At 39.5% G+C, this 21,580-nt stretch overlaps 1 protein-coding gene, 1 long non-coding RNA gene and 1 other non-coding gene across 3 annotated transcripts in view; 1 reads left to right on the forward strand and 2 right to left on the reverse strand.

Annotated features, from left to right (window-relative positions):
* Nucleotides 1–17,672, reverse strand: part of LOC116279433 (uncharacterized) — an 89,892-nt gene extending 72,220 nt beyond the window's left edge. The window contains exons 1-3 of the long non-coding RNA XR_004188794.2: nt 17,218–17,672; nt 3,237–3,396; nt 1,592–1,670 (exon numbers count right to left, since the gene is read on the reverse strand). This is a non-coding gene — a long non-coding RNA (uncharacterized lncRNA). The remainder of the gene's footprint in view (nt 1–1,591; nt 1,671–3,236; nt 3,397–17,217) is intronic.
* On the reverse strand, nt 1,231–1,336 carry LOC116280105 (U6 spliceosomal RNA). Its single transcript, XR_004189440.1, has one exon. It is a non-coding gene; the product is annotated as a U6 spliceosomal RNA (small nuclear RNA).
* On the forward strand, nt 13,846–18,954 carry HTR1A (5-hydroxytryptamine receptor 1A). Its single transcript, XM_072958607.1, has 2 exons — nt 13,846–14,860; nt 15,002–18,954. The coding sequence occupies exon 2, from the start codon at nt 15,004–15,006 to the stop codon at nt 16,270–16,272; it is 1,269 nt and encodes a 422-aa protein (XP_072814708.1). The 5' UTR covers nt 13,846–14,860; nt 15,002–15,003; the 3' UTR covers nt 16,273–18,954.
* Nucleotides 18,955–21,580: the final 2,626 nt, after the last annotated feature.

The raw sequence follows: 21,580 nt of genomic DNA on the forward strand, positions 1-21,580 counted from the left end.
CTCCTATTTCCCCTTGGCTGGTGGACCACCGGGCACCAGAATCACTTAGGGCGCTTGTTAAATATACAGATCCCTGGGACCGACCCCAGAACTACTCCGTCAGAATCACTGGTGTTTGCGCTTGGGGGTCTGCATTTTTATCAAGTACTCCAAGTGACTGTTATGCACATTCAGGTTCAAGAGTCCCTTTAATTTGTTCTTGTCTGTAATTTTTCTATAACATTTGCTCCTCTTTTCTCATGAGAAGGTGCAAAGGGCTCTGAAATATCTATTCCAGTACAGCTTTTAAGCAAAGCCAGAACCAAAGCAGATTTTCTATGCAGATTTTCTCATTAAATACAAGGTCAAGGAAGTAATTGCTCACTTACCTTCCATGGTAGGTGACCACGAAGACTCTCTTGTTTATGGCACATTGTGTTGTAGCTGGTTGGTTATTAAGTAGGAGGGGGGCTAACCTAGCTCAGAAACTTGTAATCCTGTTACTGATTAGAATCACCTGGAGAGCTTAAAAATGCAATGTCCAAGCCCTCCTGTCTAGATATTCTGATTCGATTGGTTGAGGTGATACCTGTTTATTTTAAAAGCTACCTAGGTGAACCTCAAGCTAAAGTAAAGACCTGCTGTGTAGTTACTAAGGGCATGGGACTGATGGTTGTTTTGCATTAGAGGTAAGAATTTCTTTGGTGCAAAAGATGGAAATGACTATGCCAGGTTGAGGGAGATATATGCCATGATGTGGAGGCACAGGCTTATGGAGAGGTCTAGAAGGCAAGTCGATTCAAATTCAGTTAGGCCTCATCACCAGGAAAGCATATACATGGAGATATCTACACTCATATCCATCAGTTAGTCAGTTTCTGATGAAGGGCCTTCACTGAGATAAAACTTTAGCTTTTAGCCTTCATGAAATGACATTTGAAAATATTCCTGAACTTATTCAAAATGGCAGGGAATATATAATTTACTAAACTACTTGGTAATGAACCTTGCAATAGATTTCTTTCATTTGGGTATCAAGAAAAAGTCTATATCTCATAATACAATTTCATGTTTCCATTACATGAAAAAGAGTATTACATGGTCCACGATGTTTTATTTTTTGACTTTGACTATTAGGAATCTCAGTGTTAATTTTAGGTAATTTTAATTTTAGTTCATTTTGGTGCTCACATTGGGCTTCAGATGAAATTTTCTCTCTCTACTCTTTGTGTTCTTTTCTTTTTTTTTTTTTTAAATATGGAATGCTTCACAAATTTACGTGTCATCCTTGTGCAGGGCCATGCTAATCTTCTCTGTATTGTTCCAATTTTAGTATATGTGCTGCTGAACCGAGCACTCTTTGTGTTATTTTCAACATTTCTTTTCAATATGTATTTTGATTAACCAAGTTAATACGTACTTTAACACAGAATGTATCTAATTCCTTTTTGGAAATAGACAAATATTACCCTTTATATCCATCCACTTTTCATAGTTACATCCATACCAAGGCTATGAGGATCCACAGGATTTCTGGCTCCTGCCCATTCTCTGACCTCATGCCCTATCACTCCCCTTTTTTGCACTCCACCCCTTCAGTTACCCAACATACCAAGCTCAGTCTTCTTCGTCCTTCTTTTACTTGGATTTTCTCTTCAACTAGAATGGTGCTTCCCAATGCTCTTCACAGCCTGCAACATACAGAAAATGGTAACATTTGAACAACACACTGGAGTAAACAGAGGAGGCGACTGACCACAAGGGGGTGACTGGTCAGAGGCTTTGCTGCCCCAGGCTTTGCCCTGCTGGCCCAAAGGCTGAGAAGATCAGTATGTTATTACAGTACACCACCAAAGAGATCTTTGAATGCCTGTCTCCTTTGTACTATTCGAGTCTCAACCTAAATGTCACTTCTTCAGAGAAGCTCACCTCACCAACCTCACAGGAGTAAGACCCCTTCAGCAACTTCACCAAACTGCTCAATTTTATCTTCACCATAACATTATCAGCACCTGCAATTATCTCAGTTATTTCTTTATTATTCACTTGTTTCTAGTTTGTTTCTACTAGTTTCAGTATGAAGTGACTGAGTGTAGGAATACTTGAAGGTCTTATTAATCATTATGTACAAAAAGCCTAGAAAAAATAGTAAATACTCAATAAACATGGCAGACTGATGGGAAAATGGTTACTTGGCCAGGATATTTCCCATTCTCAGATGAGGCTTCACCTAGTGTGGCTTGGAAACATGGTTCAGTGGTTGCAGTAAGGCAACGACTCTGTCTTTCTATCTTTATAGTCTTATTGGATGGTATGCTGCCTGGCTCATGCAATAAGTTCTTGTTGTGTAAATGAATGAAGGGAGGAAGGAAGGAAAGAAAGAGGGAAGGAATGAAAATAGGAAGGAAGAAAAAATGAAAGGAAGAAAGGCAAGGATAATTGAAGACAAACTTCAACTTCTTTGGTCTGTTTTCAAGTTTTGGAAATTTTCATCCGGTGCTAGTAGCAGTTTAGTCTGAACACTGGATAATAATGTTAGGGGCCTTCTAACTGATGCAGCCAGGCTAATATGAGGTACCCATCATGTGATCTAGGGCAAATAACTTAATCATGAGGACCCTCAGTTTCCTTTTCTGCACATTAAGTTTGGGTTAGGTGAGCCCTGCAGTCCCTTATCATTTTGAAATGTCTGCTATTTTAATTGACAGAAAATCAGAAAGGGGATGCTGAGGAAGTTATCAAGCAGATAATCCAGATAGTAGCCAGGATCCTTGAAGGGGGACCAGAGGCTGCTATTTAAAAATATGATGACTAGGAAAGATCCAGGGAGCCCGAAGGGCATGTTTTCAGGGAGGTTGGGCTTTCTACCTAGAACAACTACGCTGCCCTCTCTCTCTGCCCATGTACTGCTGAGCAGCACCTTCTCATTAGTTGGTGATCTTTAGTGAATGAGCAACAACAGCTGCTCAGGTCAGGTAGCTGCATGCAGGAAGTGTTCTAGGGTAGAGAATTCTATTTTCTCATTGTACTCAAGTATTTTAGAAACAAACAAGCAAAAGGCCTTACTAGGCCTCCACTTATTTATTTATTTGAAAAATTGTATAGGCGCAGGCTGTTGTGAACGTTAAATAAAACATTGCATGGAAAGGGCCTAGTATAGAGTTAGGCATATAATAAACACTTAATCATGCTGGCTACCACTGTTATTACATTATGCAAGTCATGAGCTAGAAGCCAAAATATTTAATCCCAAATACCAGCATTTGATTCCATTTCTTTCTGCTGCAGATAGAGCAGTTGGCTACGAAGTCCAGAGGAGAAGATCCAGAGCTGTGTATGATGACAGTCATCTTCTTCAATTAAAATGCCTCCGTATATTAATAACCCCAGCTGTGTTTCCCAAACAATTTGGAAAAGCTGCAAAATCCAAAAATAAAGCAAAACAAAGAGATACTCAGTCTGGAGGCAAATTTCAATTTTAGATTTCTTACAGAAAAAAAGATTGTTATCGTGTTTGAGATTAAAAATATATCAACATTGCATTTAGTAACAATCAGTTACTGTGGCACACTCAACTCCTCATCTATGTCTCTCTAACAGGAGAAGATATTTTGAACATTTACATCTTCAGAGAACCATCATTTTGTTTATTTTTGTTTTGTATTTCATTATGTGATGGGCCTGGAATAAGTGATTTCTCATGCACAATAACAATTATTGAAAGGTGTAGCTCTTTTTTGTTTTCAAGATGGAATTAGGAATTAAGAATATAATAATTTTAGAAGACAAGATATTCAGTTTCAAAATGGATGAACACTGCTAATAATGAGGTCTAAAAACTTTTCAAAACGTTAGTTCTTGGATAATTTTAAATAAAAAATTATCTTTGATAAAACATCAGTAGTAATTTTTTACTAATTTTAGTTTAGTTTAAAGATGCTCTTTTCCATTGAAATTTTAAGTAATTGACTATAAACTCAAATACTGTCATTTACTATAAATTCTCTATATTCATTTTACATTAAGGAAGTTAATTATGTGTATCTTTTTTAAAATATAAAAATTTGAGTTACTATTTATGCATATTAACTTACAATTCTTTTCTTTTTGGAGAAAAAGTATATTTCACATTAATAGAAAAGCTGAAGAAAGCCCAAGATAAAAAATATTTTGGAAAACTACTTAAAATTTTAATTTTACTAACATTTATTGACCACTTAAGATACAAGGAACTCCAATAAGTTCTTTAATTGCATTATTTAAGCTTGATGAAACCCATTAAGGTAGAAATTTTTCTATCTTCTGGTAAACTTTGCAGGCTCTATATTCAAAACTTTTCCCCACTGCAAAATATTAAATAATGATAGATAAGCTATAACTACCAGGCAGAAGTGAGCGCTCAAGAAATTAAGGAAAATCTTCAGTAACCAAAAATGACAGGAACAAAAGCCAGAGTAATAAGCCAACACCAAAGTTATAGATACCTTACAGACAATTTGCTGATCAAAGGTGCCTAAATTCTGAAGTTTCAGTGAAACAGAACAACTCCTAAGGCACAGAAAATATGGCTGGGGTAGGAAGTTGAAATGAGACAGCTACAGAAGCTAGAATCTTCAAAGAACTTCAGTAGAAACAATGTCTCTTCCTGGCTTGAATCCTATACAGGGATACAGACTCCTCTGATAGTAACTAGCCATAAATGATGCTCTCACCTGAGATAGTAAGCCTACTGTGGTACGTAACAGAAGGAAAAATAAGTCTTCCTAAAATAATGTCGATTTAACCAAGATTCTCAGCATCCCCAAAAACAAAGATTAGTCAAATATAAACTCATAAGATAAAATCACCAATCACAATAGTATCCAAGCCAGCATGAGTGAGACTCAGCAGGAAAGAGAATTAGACAATCAGGGACACAGATAGTGGAATAATCAGAGGAAGAATAAAAAACAAAGATACTTAAAATGTTAACACAAAAAATAAAATTACAAACTGAGCAAGAAAAAAAGGTCCACTGAAATAACTAGACACGTTAGAAAAATAAGACATATAAAAGTTATGAAAGTAAAACATATAGTTGAAATTGAAAACTTCAAGGATTGGTTAAATGGCAGGTTAGATACAACTGAAGAGAGAATTAACAGTGTAGAAGGTGGATATAAATTAACCAGAATATAGCACTGGAGGAAAAATTGAAAATATGACAGAGAAATTAAGACACATGGAAGATAGGAGGAGAGGTTCTTTTAGCATAGTTAGAATTTCAGAAGAAAAGAATAGAATGAATGAGGGAAAGGCAGTATTTGACAAATTAATAAATAAATGAAACAGAATTTTCCAGAATTAATGGAAATTATGACTCTTTAGTTTTAGGAAGCAAAATAAACCCCAGGAAAACTGAAAAAAAATTTTACTTCCAGACTCACTGAGGTAAAATTGCAGAACACACACATGCAAAAACCTAAAACCCCAGGATCTTAAAGGTAGCTTTAGAGAAAAGGAAGATTATACATACATAAATGACAGACAGCAGCTTTCTCATCAACAGCAGCAATGCAAGGCAAAAATATTAAAGTAATTTCTTTTAGTTCTGAGAGTCACAGAGGTGTCAACCTCCAATTATGTTTGCAGCTAAATGAGGGAGAAATCAAAATATTTCAGTCAACAGAATATCAGGAGAGTTTACTACTAATAGACCTTCATAAAAGAAATTTCTAAAGGACGATCTTCAGGCTGAAGGAAAATAATCCCAGGAGAAGTATCTGAGATGCAAGAAGAAATAGTGATCAAATAAATTAGTAACCACATGGGAAAACATAAACAAATATTGAGTGTATAACAATAAACATGCATAATTAAGGGAATAAAAATTGAAATTATTGACAAAACTACTTACTTCACACATTTACCTTGGATGGAGATAATCTGAATCAAATTATTTAAAGGTGCTTATATGATTTGAGAGGTAGTAAAGAACATGAATAATCTCTATACTTTAAGTTGTTTAGTCATGTTAAAATATTAAGGAAGGTCATGACTAGAACATAGAACTTTATACAATAGAGGAAGAAAATTAATTTTGAAACTCAGCCAGCAGAACAGACACCAGGAATAGGTACAAGGTGAGATAGGATGAATATGAAAACAGATAATGATATAATGAAATAGCTTCCACTACATGAATAGTCATAGTAAAATTAAGACTAAACTCACCTGCTAAAACATAAAATATTTTCAGAATTGGAAAGAAAAGAATTATGATATTTTTTTACAAGGGACTCACCTCAAACTTTGAAGACAGAGAAAAGATGAAAGTTAATACATGGAATGAGAAATACTAGGTGAACACTCACGGAAAAGAACTGGTATGAACAAAACAGACTTTAAGGTAATGAATAGTGTTAGGGATACGGAGGGTAAACATTTAAGGCAGCAGGAACAGATACTAATTGTAATTCCATGTGTACCTATTTGAAAGTATATAAAGCAAACAGTGACAGAACTACAAGGAGAAGCTGACAAATCTCCTGTCCTTATGAGAAGTTACTCTATCCTATCCTATCTCCTTACTAATTTTTGTCTACTTGATCTATCAGCATCAATGTTTATCAGAAGGTGATCAAGTAGACAAAAATTAGTAAGGATATAGAAACTCTGAACAACACAATTAGCAAGCTTGATCAGAAAGATATGAATAGAGCTACATGTATCATAATTAGATGATTTCTCTTAGTCTGATAACTGATCATGTACTAGGCAGTAAAAATCAATGTCAAATTTTAAAAGAATTGGTGCATTTTACTTCACACTCTCTGATAATGATGAAATTAAATTACAAATCAATAATAAAAGATTGCTAAGAACAACTTTGCTTAATTGGCATTTAAAAGTATGCTTCTAAATTGCACAGTTTGGAAATCACCATGGACAGTATGAAATAGAATTGAATAGAATAAGTAACTTGTTGATGAAGAATCGAAAGGAAAGGCTCAAACAAATAATTAATAAGGGTCAAAACAAGAGATTCTAAAGGAAAGAATCAAAAGGAAAAGGCTCAAACAATTAATAAAGATCAAAACAAGAGATTCACTGCAGATACAAGAAAGATAATTAATTTAAACAACTTAGTGAAGATGGAAATCTTGCAAAAGAAAATTATAACTTAACATTGATTCTAGAAGTATTATAAAGCCTGAATTATTCTATAGTCACTAAATAAATTACCTCAGGAATTAAACACATACCTATCAAGAAAAACCAAGCCCAAATGTTTTAAGGATGAATTTTACCAAACAGTCAAAGGACAGATAGTTAAGGTCTTATAAAAGCTATTCCAGAGACTAGCAAAATGAAGGAATACTCTATATTTCATTTTTAAGAGGTCAGTATAACTTTTGGTACTGTTGTCAGAGTAGGACAGTACAAGAAAGGAAACTTACAGGCAAATCTCACTTGAAGATTTAGATGCAAAACCTAAAACCCAATATTAGTAACAAAGTATCAGTAATTTAAACCTAAAACAAAGTATAAGAAAGGAACAGAATAGGAAATAAAATTTCTTTAAGCTGATTGAGCATACCTTTCATAAATCCACTATGTGGTACAGCATTAGATGTATCCTCTCTAATATCACAAATGAGATGAGTATACTATCTATCCCTGCAACTCAAATTTTAAACTGCAGCTCTAGCCAGGTCATTAGGAAACAAAAAAGCAATTAAGTGCAAAAACCTTAGAAAGTTTTGCTGTAATATTTGTAGATAATTTGGTTGTCAACACAGAAAAACAAAATCTATAGATTATTAAAATTAACCAAGTACACAGAAGTAAAACCAATGAGATAACTTAATCACATTCTTATATATCAGCAAAAATTGAAAATATAATTTAAAAAATATACCATTTACATTAGCTACCATCTACACAATCACAAATACAATAACAACAAAATAAGATATCTAGAGGAAAAAATCTACCACAAGCTGTTCAAGTCATTAATGGAGACAACTAAAAACTACTGAAAGGCAAAAGAGAGCTACATAAATGGAAAGTTACATCATATTCACGGATAAGAAGACTCAATAACATAAAGATGTCTGTTCTTTTGAAATTATCACATAATTTCAATACAATTCCAATAAACTTCCACAACAATTTTGGGTACACATATAGGGGTAGGTTGGAAAAGTTGATTCAAAGTTAATACGTAACAGTAAAGGGCTAGGTATAGCGAAGAAATTTCAAGGAAGAATAAAGTAAAGAGGATTATCTATCACACATCAAATTTGTTGTAAAAGTTAAGATGTATTTTTGGAACAGAAACAGACCAATGGAAGAGAATAGAGAACCCAAAAGCAAACTTATGTGTTATGTTAAAACAAGATGTATGACAGAAGAGACTACATACCGGGGAGCGGGGGGAAGAATGGACTCTTAGATGAATGGTACTGGGTAATTTTTTCACTCCTACAGCAAAAATTAAACTGGATTCTTACCTCACACAATATACTCAAAAGCCAAGTCTAGGTGAAGTCATGAACTAAATATGAAGCTCAAAAAAATTTTGGCTGCTATCTTTATAACCTCAAGGCAGACAAAGATTTCTTAAAGACAGAAAATGCATGGAACAATGGGAGAAATATCCACTTACATTAAACTGAAAAATGTAAATTCATCAAAAGACACTTTTGAAAAGTGACAAGTTGAGCCCAAAATTGAGAGAAAATATTTTCCATAATACAAATGACAAAAGATTAATACCCATAATAGATAATGGGCCTCAAACATAGTAAGTTTAGAAAAACAACCAAGAAGTCAGTTTAAAGGCAAGCAAAAGATATGGTGCAGATATTTTATCTGAAATGAATCACAGTGAAGAAACATAGAACACTCAACTTTGACGAAGCAATAGGAACTTAGACACTTTTTAGTGGTTGTGTTAGTGTCCTCAGGCTGCCATAACAATCTGGGTGCCTTAAATCAACAGAAATGTATTGTCTCAGATTTCTGGAACCTAGACATCTGAAATGAAAGTGTTGGCCTCGTACAAACTCCCTGAGGGCTCTAGGTGAGATGCCACCCCACCTGTTTGTCTAAGCTCCTGGTGAACCAACAGTCCTTGGCACTACTTGGCTTGTGGCAGCATAGCTCCACTTTCTGTCTCTGTGTTCACATGGGAAAGCACCTGTCACTATCATCTGATAATTTCCTACAACAAAAATACTGCCTTTTGGTTTTTACTGTATTTTAAACATTTGGGGGATCTCTAAATTTCAACTATTTACTTTTTGCTTTTTGAACAAATGATTGAGCTCCCAGAGAAGGGCAGAGTCCTTTTCTTCCATGATTATTGAACTTTTGTTAGCATGTTCACCCCTTTTCCCCGTAACTTCTCATTTAAGTCAAGAAGTTCCAGAATGCGGAGGCCACATCTTTCTTCACTTGTTCTGTACTCAGAACTTCCTAAAGAATTGGATCTTACCAAATACTTTAAAGACTAGGGGGAATGTCAGATCTGAAACCTAGCAGGACTCTGCTGGGCCTTCCCAGTGACAGACCACCACCCACCCCGCCCCCCTGCCACCGTGTCCCCTGCTTCTTGTTCATAGAAAAGCTTTAGCCTCCTAAGCCTTCCTGAATTCCAAAGAGCATATTTAATCAGAGAAATGAGAAAATGCAGAAACCAAGGAAAACAGTCAAGCAAGATAAAATAGTAATTAAACAGTTTAGTCATAAAATAAAGTCAAGGGTCTTTAGTTCCCCCTTAAGGGCTATAGATAATATCTTGAGTCATATCCTTCAGTTGTCTCACAGATTCTAAAACTCCTACCAGGTAGAAGACGTTAACTGCCAACCACTAGCACACAGACCTGAGACTGGTCGGAACCCAAAGGTTGATGATGTTGACTCCAGAGATACCACCCGGTTACCTCACCACCAGTCAATCGGAAGAATGTCCACCAGTTGATCAGGCACCCTCCAACCCTCTCTCTCAGACTGTCTTTAAAAAGCCTTCTCCGAGAGCCATCAGGGAATTCAGGTCTTTTGAGTGTGAGCTGCCCATTTTCCTTGCTGGGCCCCATGCTGGGTGCCTTGAAATAAATGCTATACTTTCCTTCACCACAACCCACTGTCTGTAGATTGGCTTTGTTGCCAGTTCAGCGAGGGGACTCAAGTTTAATTCGGTAACACATCCACGTGCAAATTGTTTTTAAAATAAATCCTTACCTGAAAGGGTCTTGATGTTTTTTCAAGTACTTGCCCACCTAATTCGTTTCTCCACACTTCTCAGCAATTATCAGTAGAGAGAGAATATTATTACTTTGCATCACTATTACTACTATTATTGTTTGACCTTTATTGGTGGTTTTTTTATGGGCCAAAAAAGTATATCAAATCACTTAATCTTCACAAGTCTATTTTACACCCATTTAATTACTAAGGAAACAAGAGGGTTAGTTAACTTGCCCAAGGTCACATACCTAGTAAACACACGTTACTTTTTCATTTTTCACTCTCTCCATGCTGTGTTTTCAGCATGTGTATTAAATGAAACAAACCAGTCTTACAGTCCTCAGGAGCAGAGACTCGAGCTTCCATTCTTTGTGTTTTGCCAGTGAAAACCTAGTGCAGTTCTGCCCTCCAAGAAATGTCTGCCATGCAAAAATAGAATTGAAGGAATAATACCATCCAAGGAAGGTGGATGGTGAGAATTAGATATATAAGAAAACGGTACTCAATTTTAAAGGCAAATTTTTTTCTCTTGCATTTTGGTTGCATTTCTTTAAAGAGGACTGGTTAGTTCTTATTGATAATCAGAAGACATAATTTCCTAAATTATCTAAGCAAAAATTTCTCCTTGACTTCTTTTTTTCCCCTTAATGAATTCCAATTAAAAATTCAGCTTTGGAAAAAACTACAATTTCCTTGTTGCTTTGGTATTTGGAGATTGGGAGAATCAAATTCAGAATGGTATTTTTAATTAAAAAAAATCTATCCTAGTTTTAATTACTTGAAAAAAATAAATTTTAATAAGAATTTTAAAAAATCACTTTTGTAATCTCTTAAGCAAATTTTCAACCCTTTCTTATATAGGTTATTTCCTCATTAATAGAAATATCACCCATAATTTGGAGATTATGGGTGAACATAATTGTATTGAGAAGACCCAAGCATTGTAGAGCTTTCAGTAATGATAGGACAGTCGGGTTTTATATCAAAACTTCAGCCTAACATCTTTTTAATCTTATGTCCCTGGTCAAAGAACTACATTGAAATTCTGGGCTTGTATCAAATTTCCTGTGAAGATGTTAAAAATCTTTATCTCCCATAAACTATTTTAGAGAAATTTCACATAATGGATGATGATGTGTCATATCCCAGATCCATAACTTACAAGTCTATCCTTGCATCTAGTAAATTCAAGTAAGAAATAAAAGCAGAATGACTGGAAGTTTTGTTTTCAAATGGTATCATCAATACTATCTGCTTTTAGGCTAGCTTTTCTTCAGGCCAATTTTAGAGGCCATGAAGAACAACAGCCTGATTCTTTATCCAGGATCTTTGGTTTGCACCATTTTCTTCTGACATATCTGGGATTCTGTATTGTTAAGGGTTAAACATAGAAGAATTGGCAAAGTGTTAATATGAAGAAATGCAACATCATTGTGCTTTTAATATATATCATGTTATTGGTTCAATAAAAAGTTTCACATAATTATCTGTTAGTCACTTGAAGGCTTTGAAACCATAGTCATTGAGACATATCCTTTTATACTTCTGTTTTCTTCCTAGCGTTCATAAGAGTGCCTAAACATTTTTGTTGCAAATTTTAAGAAATGAAATGTTTAAAATATTAGGTACATTATTTCTAAGAAAAACATGAACTACTTGAGATTTTTTCAACTTCAATTAAAGAACTGTGTTGTAGAATATTAAAGCAGAATAGTGAATGCCAGATCTCATGAATATTACCAACACCAGGTTCATAGCATTTTAGCTTTCTTCAAAAGAAAACATAAATTTGTCAGTTAGTAAACAATTTGGGTTTAGTAGTAATGAATGCATAATTGCTGACTGGCATATTTACTGACCAGCACTATGTTAATATGTGCTAAATTTGACACAACTTCTATTAAAGTTTATACTTGATATGTAAATACTTATTTTAAAAGATCAAGGGGGTAGAGGGTGGGAAGGGATAGACTGGGATTTCAAACTTGTAGAATAGATAAACTAGATTACACTGTATAGCACAGGGAAATATACACAAAATGTTATGATAAATCACAGAGAAAAAAATGTGACAATGAGTGTGCATATGTCCATGAATGACTGAAAAATTGTGCTGAACACTGGAATTTGACACAACATTGTAAAATGATTATAAATCAATAAAAAATGTTAAAAAGATCAAATTTCTTTAATTTTTCTCTTTGTTTATGTTATCAACTATGTTTCCAAACTTTTACCTCTGGAGAATCCAAATTTTAATTATTTTCCTGTTAAAATGTTTCAGAATGCAACTATATTTTAACAAAGCTATTTAATCTCGTGTATGTGAGATTTTAAAAGGGAAAATGAGTACCTTCACAAATTAAAAGAATTAAAAAAGACTTCTTCAGAATCTTTAGCCAGTATCGCCATGTATACTTACCTCTTTCTTTTCAGTGCCATGAATCATTGTAAGTGCCAGGTTCATTGTTGTGGCATGCTGAAATGATTGAGTGGGAATGGTGCCCAGCACTGCACAGTAAAATAATCAATCTCCAAACACACTGTCCTGTGCTGCATACATCTGCCCAACTAGATATTCTTTGATGCTTTGTTGATTGCTCTTGTGCTTGGTGAAGAATTCAGAACTCAAATTTGAATACAATATTAAGACCATTACTATTTGTAGTGAATCTGTGCATGCAATCTAGAGTCATCTATTTTTGGAATTGCATCCTGCACTCTTCCTTTCCTTCAGTCATGTAATCAGAATGTATAAGTGGACTTTGTTGTGTTATATGCTTATTCTAGTGGATTAGAAATCCCATTCTTTATCTAGGTTCTAATGGGATTAAATTCAGATTTCTTGGTAAAGGAAACAGCTTAAAACCAGCCAACCAATAGCAGTCGCTTTATTTTCTATGTTAAGTCATCCCCATTTGGAAAATCCAATACTGTTTTTGCCCCCATTGGTTAACGTGTGCAAACTGAGTTCCAAAGTGCACCCTCTGTTAGCACAAAACCAACACAAATGAAGGTGTTTGCCTAGGTCTATTAAGACCCCATTTCTAGACAGAACTTGTGAATGACAGATGCTTTCAAAAATATCTAGAAAATGTAAGTCTTGATATACATGATTAAGAGCAAAAGAAGACACAAAGAAATTTTTCAAGAAAATAGGGAAAAAATACAAAATTTAATGTTACTTTTCTTTTAATAATCATCTTTTTCTTTCTTGAAGTTACAGAATTACCTCAATTCCTGCTTACTTTCTGCAAGTTTCTAGATGGCTCTCTAAAGCATTTGCCAGAAGGTGGCGACAAAAGTCCTGATTGCCCAGACCTGTCCCAGGTGCTGATCCCAGTTTCGAAGCCCTAGAGAAACTGGTCAGCGATCGCCAAGTTCTCCCTAAAGGTTTGCAAGCTCTGGTAAGAAAAGCAAAGGGCCATTAAAAAAACAAAACAAAACAAAACAACAACCCGACCTCATTTACAACACAAAGGCAAACTATTCCCTTCTCTAAATTCACTTGCCACAAAGCTATGGGAGGGAGATGGCAATGTTCACTGAAATTAAAAAGGCAATGGTGAGGGAAAGGCAGGTTTGTGTGTGTGTGTGAGTGTGTGTGGAATACATACCGAATTGATTTTTTCTTTCACTTTGAGATGCAGCTGTTTACCTGTCCGTTGACACACCCTTTATAATTGCTTTCTCCCCCAGTTTCTCAAGGTTAAAAAAAGTCACAGGCAATATCCTCCCCAAAAGAGTCGGCCTGTATTGTGAGATGATAAACGGGGGTGGTTTTTAAAAAGCTAAGACACATTCCATCTTCTTTCCATCAATTAGTAATAATAATTTACAGACTGACCAGGGCTGTCCATCTCCCCATTCGGGCTCCGTGTGCCTCCTTTTCTCATTTCCTATTGCCACTCCGTGATGCTGACTCTCCTTAAGAATCGGACAGAAATACGAAGCAGCGGGTAATTAGATTTTTCTCCCCTCAATTTTGGCTGGGTGGGAGGCGGAGTTATTTATTGTAATGTTGGTCTGACCGGCGGATCCGCTGTGTGTAAGCGAATTCTGAGTCTCTTGTCGACAAAAAGGGAATTGAACGCAAAGAGGCTGAGCTAGAGGGAGAGGAGGGCGGGGAACCAGGGGGAAAGAGACACCAGGGGTTGGGGAAGTGTTAGGAAAGGAGAGTTAGCGTAGGAGGGAGGGAGACGGGCTGTCGGAGCAGCACACGGAGGGATAAAGAAAGGGGAGTGAGAACCGAGAGGGAGACCGAAAGGGAAGGATAGTGGGAGACAGAGGGAGACGGAGGAGACTTACAAGAAAGAGAAGAGAGGAGAGGAGAGACAGGGAGGAGGAGAAGGAGAGGAGGACTGGAGAGTGACTGTGGAGGATGGTGTTTCTCTATTCCAGATACTTCTAAGATTGGAGACCCTTTTGGTAGTGGGGAGACTCCGGGTCTGGCAGCCAGTTAGGCAGCGGCAAAGTAAAATGTACAGCGAGAGACAGACGTTCTGGCCACCTCTCCGCGTCTCAGAGATCCCGGAGCTGTTCTCCGGCCAATTCGTCTCTAAGCTGGAGTCTCTGAGCGCGCTGGACTACGAGAGCCCAGGGAGCGACTAGAAGCTCGCTGCCCCGCGGAGATGCCTTCGCCTGAGCAGTAAGAACTTCCTGCTTGAGTCCCTGCATCCGCTCCCTCCTGAAACTCCCCAGGACAGAGGGGAGGAAGACCCCAGGGGGAGGGGGGAGGGGGATCCTGGCGCAGCTCTTTCTCCCCTCCCCTCCCCCGCCCGGCACGCAGGCATGGATCTGCTCAGCTTTGGACAGGGCAACAACACCACGTCGCCCCAGGGTCCCTTCGGGATACGCGGCAACGCTACTGACATCTCCGACGTGACCTTCAGCTACCAAGTGATCACTTCTCTCCTGCTGGGCACGCTCATCTTCTGCGCGGTGCTGGGCAATGCGTGCGTGGTGGCCGCCATTGCCCTGGAGCGCTCCCTGCAGAACGTGGCGAATTATCTCATAGGCTCACTGGCCGTCACCGACCTCATGGTGTCGGTGCTGGTGCTGCCCATGGCCGCGTTATACCAGGTGCTCAACAAGTGGACTCTGGGACAGGTCACCTGTGACCTGTTCATCGCCCTCGACGTGCTGTGTTGCACCTCGTCCATTCTGCACCTGTGCGCCATCGCGCTGGACAGGTACTGGGCCATCACGGACCCCATCGACTACGTGAACAAGAGGACGCCCCGGCGCGCCGCTGCGCTCATCTCGCTCACTTGGCTCATTGGCTTCCTCATCTCCATTCCACCCATGCTGGGCTGGCGCACCCCTGAAGACCGCTCGGACCCGGACGCATGCACCATCAGCAAGGACCATGGTTACACTATTTACTCCACCTTTGGCGCCTTCTACATCCCTCTGCTGCTCATGCTGGTTCTCTACGGGCGCATTTTCCGAGCCGCGCGCTTCCGCATCCGCAAGACAGTCAAGAAGGTGGAGAAGAAAGGAGCCAACACCCGCCTTGGGGCGTCACGGACCCCGCAGCCCAAGAAGAGTGTAAATGGCAAGCAGGGGAACAGAGACTGGAGGCAGGGCATAGAGAACAAGGCAGCAGGGCCTCTGTGCGCCAACGGCGCCGTGAGGCAGGGCGAAGACGGCGCCGCCCTGGAGGTGATCGAAGTGCACCGGGTGGGCAACTCCAAAGAGCACCTGCCGCTGCCCAGCGAGGCGGGTACTGTCCCCTGCGTCCCCGCCTCCTTCGAGAAGAAAAATGAGCGCAACGCAGAGGCCAAGCGCAAGATGGCCCTGGCCCGCGAGAGAAAGACGGTGAAGACGCTGGGCATTATTATGGGCACCTTCATCCTCTGCTGGTTGCCCTTCTTCATCGTGGCCCTAGTTCTGCCCTTCTGCGAGAGCAGGTGCCACATGCCAACCCTGTTGGGCGCCATAATCAACTGGCTGGGCTACTCCAACTCTCTCCTCAACCCGGTCATTTACGCCTACTTCAATAAGGACTTCCAAAACGCGTTTAAGAAGATCATCAAGTGCAAGTTCTGCCGCCGATGATGACGGAGTAGCTGGCTAGTAGGCCCACCCCAACCAGTCTGCCTCCTCCAGCCCTCTGCAATCAAAACCTTTGCTAGCTTTCCTCTGACTTTCTCAGCTGCTTGGCCCGCTGCTTCCAGACCTCGTCCCCCCCGCCCCCGCCCCCGCCCCCAGCCCTCAATCCCCTGCGCGGAAGGAGGGCGCACTGTGCGAAGAGGTTCCAGAGGCGGGGCAAGAGAGTCTGGGAAACTACCCGGATCTGTGACGTGCGTCTGAGGCTCAAACTTTGGCCTCAGAATCAGTTTTGATCCCAGCAATTGCCTCTTCCCTCTTCTGCCCCTTAAATCTTCACGGCTGAAGTTTAAGCCTCAGCGGTCCACGGCAAAAAAAAAAAAAAATTTCACACAGGCCCTGCGCCTACTAAAGGCTCCCACCTGATCACTTCACTGCTAGGACTCGGACTTACTGTTCAGAGTGCTGAGCTCCATCCCCCAACAACCCCACCCCCGCCACGCCCTCTGGCCCTAGAAATGTTTAGTTTGTTTTTTTTGTGGGGTTTTTTTTTTTTCGGTCTCATTCCTTCTTTCCTTTCCTATCTTCCCTTTTTTGCCCTCTCCAGTCCCTAAGCAGTAGTTCGCTAGTCGGGAAAGGTGGGAGGGTCGGCTTCAGTGTCCCCGGGAATCCCCGCCTTCAGGTGCAGCCTCGCAGAGTAGCTCCGCCGCGCACAAACCCAGGCTTTGTTTGCTTGGATTCAAGACAAGTGGCCAGAAGTTGTCTCTTAAAGTGAACTTCTAAGTGTAAGGCTGGGCCAGTGGGAGAGAGCGAGGAGACAGTGCAGAACGAATTTATCCGTTCTTGCCTTGGTGTCAGCACTCACCAAAGAAACTGACAGTTACTGGGAAGGGAGAGCAGACTTGTATTAACTGGTTGCTGGCGAAGTCTGTGCGTGTTGGCATCGCCACTTACCTACTGTGGGAGGCGCCCGCCGGCCACACAGCGCGCGCTGGAGGCGCCTAGCTGCCAGGAGTCCGCGCGTCTGCCCAGCTCTCTCAGTTCTGGCGTGCGCTGCGCGCGCGCAGCGAGAACTATTGCGGAGCTGCTGGATCCCTCCGCCTACGCCCAGGACCCGCTGAAGAGGAGGTAAACAACAGTTCCGGTTTGCGGAAGCTGGCGGCGTTAGGTTCCGCGGAGTTCTCGGGCCCCGAAAGACCAGCAGGACGCAAGGCGTGGCGTTGTCCAGGTGGCTCTAGCTGGCACACCCCTTGGAACCTGAAATGACAGTATTATCCAAAGGATGCGGACTCTTTCCTCTTAATTCACCCTCTAATTCCAATAGGGAGATAGTTCTGCTTAGCACGTCCTAGCACCACACAGGATTTGTTCTACTGGACGTCCAGGACACTTAGTTACCAGGACCTTTGTTTCCAAATGGGAATTCTGGGCTTTCAGTAGAATGCGCCCCTATAGGTTAAGCACTATCCGTGACCTCAGAGGCGCTTAACTTAAATAATGAGCCCCTAAAGGACTAGTTAGGTGTACTCTCTCTCTGGAGTCCCTGAGAATCAATCATGTACATTTGCTGCTTGGCTTGACTGTCCTGCACCACAGATTTGCCAGAAACCGGCCTCTTGCCATTTGAATATCGTGGAGCACTCCAAGCTTTCTTCCTCTCAAAAGTTATCCTTTCAGCCTTGCCACTCCCGCTGAAAAACAGGTTATAATCCTTACTGCCCCCCCGAACGGAAGTTTTTCGGTGCTGTATTTGAATGTAAATTTTATCCACGTGACCGTGACCGTGACCGGGATCAAGAGGTTTGTTAAAGTTAGATCTAGCCTCTAATTTTCTGATGAATAACTGTTTCGTTCTGCGGTAATTGCACAAATTTATAATTCTTACTCCCCTCTCCCTTCCTGTGTACATTTAGAATGATTGCGTCTGCTGTTTTTGAGAACCATGTTGCAAATGTTGCCAATGAAAAGTTCACTTGTGCTAAAATTAGGAAGGTGAAAAGACAGCTGTATCACTTGTAGTCACTTTATTGTTTTTGTCAAGCGGAACAAAGCCTCTATTTTTTTTTTCAGACCTAAACTGAGAGTAAGCATCATATCCCGTTAAAACAGAAAAAGTCTAAGAACTCTGGGAACTCAGTGGATGGTTTGTCTATGCGTATGTAATACTGATAAGGGGCTAATGGTAGATAAAATAAGGGAGACTTCTCCAGTCTATCAATTATTTATTCAAAAATTCAATTTCTTTTTGCTCACAATAATTTAAGTAGAGCTATATGGAAAAAAAAACTTTTCTGTATGTCTTCCTAAATTTTTAGAACAAATTATATATATAAAATAATTCAAGCCCTAATTTTGCTCATCCAAATTATACCTTGGCCAACATTTAAAATTTTGAGACTTCCATTGATTTATGTCTTTTACAGAATTTTGGCAATGACTTTTGAATATTTGTTCTTCCTACTTTGGAGGAGGTACACAGGAATGGGCAAGGAGCATCCCATGGGAGTATAATGCCAAATCAATAGAGAAATTTGAGGAATAAGAGCAAAAGAGCTGCATACCACTAAAGAGCCCTGATGCTTTTTCTTCTTTTAAAGTATTGCATTAAGGTAAAGTATATATGCATCAAAATTGGCCTTCACTCCCCTCTGTGACAATAAAGGACTTTAATAATGGTAATGCTATAATAAACTGTTATCAGTAACACATGCATCTTTATTTTAATCAGAATCATGGTCTATTTGTATTTATTTGTACAATTGTAAAATTGAAGTTAAAAAAAATACAGTTACCAGGAGAAGGTCCTGCTATACGGATCAGGGATCTGACACTTAGAGAAATAAATTTAGTTCTTAGTATAGAAACTCATTCTAGAGGAGTGATTCTTTTTTAAAAATATTCTGTCTCTGATAAGAGAAGGTCACATTTCATCATTTGGCCATGCAACCGTGCATTTTTCCTGACTGACACCTAAAGTTAAGATTTAGGCATCTGTCTAATATGGACAAGATGGGGGATTTGCAAGAGAGAAATGCAGCCTCTGGTAAAAGCACCAGGGGCCAATGCTGCGTTTTTAAAGCAGTGGACAGTGCTGAGTTCCCTCCTCTGTCTTCCCCACAATGTCCAGATGGAAGAAAACAGCCTCCCTGGTTTCAAATAAAGCAACATATTGATTTGGGTTTCTCACTCAATGAAAAGTAGAAAGGCATTTTCCTTTCTGGCTGGGTCTCATTTAACAGTGGAGTTTTATATGTAATATCTATTACTATGTTAAAATTAATTCAGATGTTCTCTCTTCCCTACTGGAATCATCGGTAATGGCTCTTGTTTCCCATGTTATGTTTGTTCATTTCACTTCTTTCTGATGTCAGAATGAGAGCTTCGGGGCAAGGTAAACCCACGTAAGTCCCAAGGGGAAAACAAAAGTCAGAGCTATTATGATCACAGAAGAGAGCTCTCTGAAGCTGCATGAAGCCTAGTTTAGGCAAGGTATGTGCATTCATATCCTCCCAGTGATGGAAAGTAAAGACAGAAGTTGAGAGAACAAAAACTGTCTGGAGTTTTTCATTTGAAGACTGTTACATAAACACGTATCAGACCGTGAGTAAAATGATGCATTTAGTATATTTGACTTTTACATTCTGAATATCTCCCTTCTTGGCCTTTGTTCTCTGCTTTGGCATCTTTTTCTCCAAGGAGACAATGGCTGTTCCCTACTGGGCTTCTGGAGCTTTATCACACTCCAATTAAGAGAGAATTATTATCCACCCCTTCCAGTGTGACTAACAAGCCCAGATAACCAATTAGCAGCATCACAAGCCAGGTTCTACTGGATTATGTTGAAATATGGGACTATGAATTAATATAAGCTGCTGTTGACACCCTGAAGAAGTTTCCAACCTACTTGGGTATTCAAGAATAAACTGCTATGGCTAAGTAAAAACTCATGGCAGAATATAAGCATCATCTAAACAGGACAAACCACAGGAGTTTGGCTCCAGAAAAATGCAGAGGACAAGATCACTGTGGTCTGGGAGTGAGTAGGGAAGATAGGGTAGAGAAAGCTGTGCAGAATATCCAGGACTGAGCTCTGAGTACATGAGTAGTAATATAAAGAGAGAGAGATTCTTTATGAGGTGCCAAAGACAACCTGGTTCCTTCCTTCTTTCAAGTGAGGGCCTGAGATGAAGTTTTCACTTGGATTCCTAGATGCATTAGCTTGGGTTGATTATGGAGGTCGTGATCCTACAGAAAGATGCAGGCTCAAAACTTCCCATATGTTATGTCAACCTGAGGGTCTGGGAAAAGAGAGAGGAGATGAGTCTAAAGCCAAAGGAGTTGGGTGAGGATGCAGGTAATTAACTAGACAAGAAGACTGGTATGAACAAAATAAAGGGCAGAGCATACGAAGGAGAAATTCATTAAACCATTAAAGAGTGACAACAGGGTGACCAGGGGTAGATACAACACAGTAATTCACATTTATGTAATGTTGGTGATTCTGCAGTGATTTTTACCCATAATATACCATTTGAATTTGAGGTAGGAGATCCTTCTGGAAATGCAAATTAGGCATTTTAGCCAAAGCAGAAGATTCACACAGTAGTAGGTAAATACAGAAAAAAGTCCTGGAAATCATATATGGCAGCATTACAATACCAGGTTAAAAACTAGATGTAGTTTTAGTTAGTGAGGACCACTAATTATAAGCAGAAGTGTTCTGTTTGGGGGTAATTTCAATGATGCAGGTGTGAAACAATAAATGCCTGAATGTGGGATGCTGATGAGACGGAAAAATACATCAGAGAAAGAGCTGGCAGGACTTGGTGTCTGGATGTGAAGAGAGAGGGAGGTGAAGACGCTGATGAGGTTTTGAGCCAAGTAGATTTGGGCGAATGACGGAAAAGGGAAAGTGGGGAGTTGCTTCTCCTATGGCTCTTCGTTTTTTCAGTTTTTCTGGAAATAAGAGAAGGCTTTGTTCTCTGCTAAAAGAATTTCCAGCCCAGATGGCAGGGATCTGCTGGTAAAGGTATTGATACACATGTCACAGCATGTGAACAATCTGTCGTTCGGGTGAGTGTGTGAAGATTGCCTCCTCATAAAGCAATGATTGGATGAATTCCCTGATTACTGATGCATTTTTTAAAAGTAGAATGTGTTTGTTGTTGTTTTTTTGGAGATAGCAAAATTCCAAGGAACTACAGTAACCTTTCAGGAAGGGTACCTCAACCACATCATGTTAGGCAGTGTGTTAAGAGTGACATGTGAAGCCCAAAAGACTGTGTCTATCCAGGCAACTAAGTGGAGAGCAGAGCAT

The sequence above is a fragment of the Vicugna pacos genome, chromosome 3 (assembly GCF_048564905.1).
Source record: "Vicugna pacos chromosome 3, VicPac4, whole genome shotgun sequence".
NCBI lineage: Eukaryota > Metazoa > Chordata > Mammalia > Artiodactyla > Camelidae > Vicugna > Vicugna pacos.

Coding starts and splice junctions, on each gene's coding strand:
- HTR1A (XM_072958607.1), top strand. CDS start 15,004: ATGGATCTGCTCAGCTTTGGACAGGGCAACAACACCACGTCGCCCCAG.